The sequence below is a fragment of the Amblyomma maculatum genome, chromosome 7 (genome assembly GCF_055883805.1).
Source record: "Amblyomma maculatum isolate TAMU_Amacu chromosome 7, ASM5588380v1, whole genome shotgun sequence".
In the NCBI taxonomy this organism is placed as follows: Eukaryota; Metazoa; Arthropoda; class Arachnida; order Ixodida; family Ixodidae; genus Amblyomma; species Amblyomma maculatum.
In genome coordinates, this window is record NC_139350.1 from 78415395 (window position 1) to 78423197 (window position 7803).

The 7803-nt window shown below is 43.9% G+C and overlaps 1 protein-coding gene across 1 annotated transcript; it reads left to right on the forward strand.

The window, feature by feature from the left end:
* The first annotated feature begins 5583 nt into the window (after nt 1–5583).
* LOC146183703 (rho GTPase-activating protein 6-like) lies at nt 5584–7275 on the forward strand. Its single transcript, XM_084608407.1, has one exon. It carries the CDS (start codon nt 5584–5586, stop codon nt 7273–7275), a length of 1692 nt encoding a protein of 563 aa, XP_084464533.1.
* The last annotated feature ends 528 nt before the right edge of the window (nt 7276–7803 follow it).

The following is a 7803-nucleotide window of genomic DNA, read 5'->3' on the forward strand; positions in this document are numbered from 1 at the left end:
AACTCAGGTTCGAGGTAGTTTCATTACCTATAATACATTTAATAAATTGCGAACAATTGGAAAGAGAGTCTTTGGTGCAGAAAAAAAGGTAATTTTAAGCTGGTTAAGTTTATGAAATAGGAGTAAGTGGAATATTTTTTCAAATGCATTAGAAAAGTGTAGAAAATGCAAACAGCTCATAAATAACTTTTAAAAATGGACTGAGTTTATTAGTAAAACATATGAGTTGAGTTTCGCATGAAAATGATTATCCAATATCCTTTTTTTTCTTCAGTGCACTGTGCAGCGCCCAAGCATTGTAACAGGGGAGTGCGTACAACATAGAAGTGACGAGTAGATAAACAAAAAAAGACACACGAGAGAAATAACACGAAAAGGGGGGAGAGGGTAGACAAAGGGGTAATGAATCAAGATAAAAACATACTAGAAGAGTAACAGTACATTCGGTCAACAAATAATGGTTTGAAAGAACAGTAAATTCACAAATCATTGATTTACCGTAAAAATACATCTCGGTGTACACTCACGTACATCAGCTGGAAACTTGTTATATTCCGAAACCGTACGTGGAAAAAATTAGTACTTTTTGTAGCTCGTTTTATACGCCATTTCCAGTACTTTAAAAAACTGTGGTCAGTCCCGTTATATATACAGTCGGGTGTTTTGAGGTACTTTTTCTTATCAATGCCTATTGTTAACATGATGTTAAGCTATTGAATAAAATGAGTTAGGTTCTGAAATGATGCAAGGTTCGAGAATATAATGTGTTCAAGAGCTTACTCTTTGCACTAGAAAACGAAATAGACCTACAGTTCGTTGGTGAATTTTTATTATCCGATTTGTAAATTCCAACCAACTTTCTAATTTTTAATTTAGCTTAAGGAGCTAATTTTTGAAATCACTAATGGAATATTCTAGTTAGTATTTTTGAACAACACAAATACAGGTATTTTTCAGAAAGTTAAAATCTATGGAATCATAAAGGAATGATCCTGTAAATTTTTTAATAAGTTTCTAAATCACAGCCGTGTTCACAATAATGGGAGGAATGAAGGTGTAAGAGGGATGCAAAGTAGCTAACATATTTGGGCTTGAAAATTACGAAAAATGTTTTGAAATTTGTCATTTTGAATTATAGCAAATTCGTTAGGTGGAACGGATTTGCCGGCTGTGTTTACCAAAACAATGACATTATCAATGCGAAGGTTTATCATAAGCCAAAACATAAGACTGTTGTTTTTCAGAAGCGAAGGTAAGACATTTGATATCGTCTACATCTATAGCTTTTTAATGCAGCGATGTAAGTGTCAGACGCAGATTTGCAGGCGGTCCAGCCTCAATTGACGAAGACAATTTGGAGGAACCGTGAGATATTATACGGTGAAATGATAAATATTCTATATGATAAATAATATTTGAGCACATCTGCTACTCGCGTGCTGTTGAAGAGCCCTCTACGTTGCTAGCGGACTTCGCGGCCGAATACAATTCACCGAATTTGACACAACGCCATGCCTTTGTAAACGTGACCATTAGTTTCTTCCACATTATGCGGGATTACGTAAAGCAGGTTCTTTCTCACCCACTGGGTATATTTCGAGTGTACACGTGCGCTGAAAATAAACGCCGACGCACTTAATCACAGGGGAGACGGCGGAGAGCATCTGCTTCTCGATGAGGGAGTGTTGGGTGAAGCCAGAGGTCGCGCCCTGCCGCCATGAAAGCAGACTCCATCGCTCACGTGACGAGTGCTCATATCTTTGATGGGATTGCAAAGGCTTGAATAAATTTTCACCGTAGTTCACTTTTCCCGGTTCCTTTGAGCTTGAATGGCTCTGTGACTATACTGGGATGTTTTCTCTCTAACGCAGCCCTCACTAGAGATGCTGGTCGTGTTCGGGGTGACAATACGCCTGTCTTGCTTATTTTGATATTTCTCCTAATTCTCACTTTAAGCAGGCTTTGTAGTCTGCTGTATTCCTTTAAATTTCTGTAAGCACGTGGTGCCCACGACGCGAGAGTGCGGCGTACGTATCCTTAATCCTCTTCTTTTCTCTACTCGTTTGTGCAGAAGTTGACAAACAGCGCTGGGTGGTTGTGCTTACCAGCTCTTATAAACGAGTGCTGGTCTTTGGCCGAAAGTTCTGCTGGTTCCGTGGCACGCCCACAAAGGAGTGCTTGACAGGTGAGTCACTCTTTCATGGGGCCAATCTTATTTCTAGGTAAAAGGTTTATAGCGCGTCACTCAAGCGCACTGGACATTTAGTTGGTCATTGTAGGGTGCAAGCATGCCAATTGCACGTATGCGACAGCCATGGATGCCTTTGGGCGGGATGTTTTATCTTGGCTCGTTCATAGAGTATTCGCGACGCGGCATAGGTCCCCATTTCTACTGCAGTTTACGACAAATTCGCTCGCCTAATCGCGTTCGCGTGCAACAACATGAATCACACGTCCCAGTTAACCCGATCGCTTTGTTCACCGGCGTGAAACCAGCGCTCGGTTCTTGAGTTTGACCACCCTTCCTATTGGATCCATCATTTATTAATGATTACTGTCCAAATGTACGAAGATGCGCAGACTAGTCGTGTGTGTCTCGGAAGGGGACCGATGGACATAATTGTTTAGGCTCTCTTCTTTGCTGCCATCGCGGTAAGCCACGCAGCCTAGGCATCCTACGTTCATTACCATTGCAATTAAAAGACCGCCATGTCTCCATAATACTACCCTTAAAAAATGAGTATTTAAAGTAAATGTTCATGTTGTTTACTTATGACAAGTCAGTCAATAAATTTCTGATAAAAAGTACACACCATGTTCTTGATATCTTATCAATACAAATACCTATCGAATAGTGGCACAACAAATTGTAGACTGGATGTACTGATGTTGTTTACTGACGAGATGTTTCGAAGTTGACTTACCACAGATTGTCAACACAGCACTAATTCAGCTGTTAACATTCAATTTTTTGACTGAGTGGACTGCAGTTGTTAAGTTTACAAGTTGTATCTAGTAATCGCCTGTATACAAAATGTCAATCTTGCTGTATAAGCAACCAAGTTGCGGACGGCGTGTAGTGATTTGATAAGTAGCATCCTAAGCGTCAACTGCGCACAAAATATCAATAAATTATCAATCCTGGAGTAAGCTTCCAAGTTGTTGACTGCTTACGTCAGCTGTTGCGAAGTGGTAACCAAGTGACATATTTGCAAATGATTTAATTTATATAAGAGAGGACTGATTTGCCATATTGTTTGATTACTCAAACATCAGTGGATGCGTTTCCTGCATCAAGGGCTACAGCTCGTGGCTTTTGATGTAGCCTGCAGTTAGCCAGGCTGTTCTTGATGTTGGAGGCACTGGGACTTGAAAAGTTTTTGCATGTTCGTCGCACAGCGAGTCTACGGTGTGAAAATCTGTCGGACCAATTCTAGTGCCGATGATGACGTCATGGCCCAAAAAGCGATTGGAAGTGGAATCATCTGGCTGGGACGTCCCGCGACAAAGTAGAAGCATAGTTTCAGGATCCTAAATACAAGATAGCGGCCTCCCATATGAGTTGTGTAAATTAACCCCACTTTACCCCCCTTACAGATTCAATAACGGGACGGATAATGGGACGATACAACCGTCCCGAGGCCAACGCATGGGTGTTCAGATAAGAATGGTAATCGAGGGCCCGTGACCTTTTTTGTTTGCAATGAAATTTTTGTGTAGAAAAATGTCTCGACACACAAGGCACAGGCCTTAGGTTTGCAAGAAATGCAGTAGTTTTCTCAGGAAAAAGATCGTGTATCGCTACAGCTGAAAAACGGTGTTTTTGTCATTTCTAAAAGGTGCGAGTTTGGGGACGTATTTCTTGTGTAGTAAAATATTGTCATCAACTTCTTATAGTCACAAAATGTATGCAACGTTTGCTTTTATAAGAACTATTAATGACTTGTTTTGTTGCTGCATTTGAATTAGTAGAAAATCGCAAACATCGCTCTAGGAGCGACGCGCTAAAAAAAAAATACATTTTCAACCTCAAATACCGGCATGACAGTTTACATAGTTAGCACTAAAACATTTTTTCTTTATTGCTAGTTTTTTCTTAATGTCAGACGAAATTGGGAGCTCTAGAATGCATCTCCAGAATGCCTCAAATGCGCCCATAATTCGAAAACAGCGAAAAAGGGGCAACTTTCCGTCACTTTCGATTTTTATGAAAATCCCTCAACTTATCTCAGTACCTCAAAAATATTAGGGATTATAAATATACTGCATTCTATTGACTAAAATGAGAAAAATGAATGTAAAACTCAGCGCTTGTTTTTAAATTTTCAATATTCAGCCCTAAATGTGACGCGACCTAGTGAAGTATTGACTCCGAAACATGTTCTCTATAATGTCCGCGCCTTGTGTTTTGTTTCAGAGAAAATTTAAATTTCTTGAATACACCATTGTTTTTCGATGTTACATTGAGATCGCCCAAAAATAAAAAAAAAACATCAAAAACTGGACAACTTTAATTCCAAATTAAAAAAACTACCGCTGGTTCAATTTTTATAGATTTGTGCTAGAAACGATCTTAATTACTTTATACACACCAGGCACTTTGCATTATGTAAAATAAATATATATAAATAAATATAAAACTGTACGCATGTTTCCATTCATAGTTGAACTTATGACTTCGCCTTAAGGAGTAGGCGTCAAAAGTTCGATTTACTACTTTCTAAATTTGGCTAAATTTTAACTTATGCAATATCTAAAGCCTTCTCAACGCTTATAATGTTTTTTTCTGCTTGTAGGCAGTGTTTATTATTGCTTAAAGAGGAATAAATTCGTTATTTCTAGCAGTTTCGTGGGAGAACACAAGTGACGGTGGAACTTTTCCTCTATCCTGTATATTTCTTGTTGCGAGTTGCAGTGGTATTAAACCCAGTTCTTAATTATAATATTTAATTTCTCGTCATGACGAAAATTAAGACGCTCTTTCCTTTCTAATATGCACGTAAGTAGATTGAGAAGCAAAACGCTTTGCAGCCGATTAGTTTTGTTCGAATTGTATATTTCTTTATAGTCGCAGCTCGAATGAGCCGAGATAATGAGTATTCTTGACAACAGAGCTATTTACCTAAGAGAAAGCGCCACCCTAGGAGCGAACCTGTCGTCCCCCTGAACTACAGGTTACGTACCCTTTGCCGGTTATGGGGAGTGCGGCTCGCTCTTTTTGTTGGATCGCATTTTTTCTGACCTAGATAGCTCTCTCGACCTGAATACTCATCGCCGGTCATCGTTAAAATATCTTTCACGGAGTGCACAGGCTGGTCTTCAGCCGTGGTGGATCACGTCATGGGTGTGAGGGTGATCAGAAGAATAACGGTCCCAGTTGTAGACAAAGCAGAACGCAGTGATACGAAGTTGATGCTTGGTTGTGATGCGAGCAACTTGTAAGCATGGGAGACCGTTATCTTGTGGCCCTGGACTGAAGCACGCGGCCAACGTTGTAACCGCACTGCATTTCGGTGTAGGAGAAATCCAGTTGTAGGAGAAATTAGTGGACACGGCACGAATTTCTGTTGACATCATTTCAGAATGAATCAGCAGCAACAGCAGCACGCCGGTCGAGCGTCCGGTCGGCTGTCCAGCGTCCCGCGCAAGCTGTGGTGGCCGCGGGTCAAGTCCCAGTCAAAGGTACCCAAGCTCAGAGTCTGCAGCTGGTCCCCCGAGGGCTGCTGTCAGTGGCTTTCCGGGACAGAAGGCCTACTGACGCTGCAGCCTACGACACTAGTGGCACTGAACGAGATGGAGGCATCAGGCTTACGACCACTCGCTGTAAATAGACTGCAGAGTGTCGGCTTGGGCTGCAAAGTAGAAGTCCCCAGTGACGATGCTTCGGTGGCATCGGCGAAACTTTGGAGAAGGCCTGCCCTACTGCGCAAAAAGGCTTTTACTATGTGCTTCTTTGCGAGTCGCCAAGAAAGTGCTGACATCCCTTGTGGCCAGGTGTTCGGTGTTGAGCTGCAGCAGGTGGTGCAGAGCGACCGGTATCGCTTCCCGCACTCGACGCTGCCCGAAACGGGCACCTGGTTCTCGGGAGACCTGTGCCCGAGTGTGAACGCGGCCGACTCGATCTCGGGACGCTCGATCAACGCCAGGGGCAGCTTGCGCTCTTCGCTAGCCGACGTCTCCACCGAAGACTCCCGAAAGAGCTCTGTGGAGTCGCTACGCCATCGTAGTTTGACCACGGATCCCAAGAACAACGACGTACTAGCCGTGCGCGGCCCGCACATACCACGCGTAGTCAACTGCTGCCTACGTTATCTCGCGAAATACGGCCTCAACACCGTGGGCATATTCAGGCTCAGCGGCTCCATGCGGAGAGTTCGCCAGCTTCGCGAAGATTTCGACAGTGGCCGCGAGGTGGATCTGGACCAGGAGCGCCCCCCGCCGCACGACGTGGCGCAGCTGTTGAAAGAGTACCTACGCGACCTGCCACAGCCGCTGCTCACCAGGGAACTCTACCTGCCCTTCATCTACACCCAGCGCGTGGCGGAGCGTAGCAAGCAGCTGGACATCCTTCGACAGCTGGTGCGGCTTCTTCCCACGCACAGCAGAAACGCCCTGTGGGCGCTCCTCAAGTTCCTCAGCACCGTGGCCGACCACGCGGTGGACAGGAAGTCATCCACAGGGCAGCCCCTCCGGGGAAACAAGATGGACGCTTACAACCTGGCTACCATGCTGGGGCCAAACATATTACGCTTGAACAAAACTTCTGAGAAGGGCAAGTTTGTTGTGGAAAACCTGGAGAGGGTGGAGGAGCGCTGCGACGTCATCTCGGTCGTGCAGCAACTGATCGAAAACTACGAGGAGGTATTCAAGATCTCGGCGGAGGACTTAGACAGCCTTTACAAAAGGCTGCTCATCGAGAGCCCCGAGGACCTCGAACTTCTCCTAAGGAGGCGCTACCACAACACGCCTAGATCTCAAGAGGACGAAGGCTGTGACCGAGTCTTCGATGGCGCGAATGCGGAGGACGAACTCGAAGAGCTCCAGACGGAGGTGATGCTTCCCATGACGACGACGCACCGGGGCCAGGAGCAGCGCGCGACTACTCAGCAGCAAAACGAGTCGGTGGCTATCCTCATTACCCCCGATGTGCGCCCAGAGCGGCGGCCTTCCGCCTTATCCCTCGGCACGGAAGGCGATGACAACGACGTGGATGAAGTCCTTGTCGTCAGTTCTATGGCCGCGACGCTAAACGCGCCACCACAACACACCTCCTAGCGCGCGGTGCTTAACGTACTGCCACGCCTTAGTATTATTGAGGTACTGAGAAGTTTTACATCGGCGTTCATAAAAAACGAAGATGACTTTTTTTTTTAAATTACAATCAAATTTGCTTTTTTTTGCCGTTTTCGAATTTTTGGAGGCATTTGATGCATTGTGGCGAACGAATCTAGTAGTCTAGAACTCCCAACATCGGTAGGCATTAGGAAAACAACCTTAGTAATAAAAAGAAAAAGATTTAGTGCAAAAATATAATGCGTCATGTTCGTATTTAAGGTTGAAAATGGATTTTTTTTTCAGTGCGTCGCTCCTGGCGCAATTTTTGCGATTTTTTATTCAATCAAAAACAAAACAAGTATATAATTGTTGTCATAAAAGTCAAATGTTTTATGCATTTTGTGAGGAACAATAGATGCCAATAGTTTAGTACACAGGCAGCAGGTCCCCAAACCTGCAACTTTTTCCGAGAAAATTGCATATCACGCAAAACTAAGGACCATTCCTTTGTGTTGAGACATTGTCCCA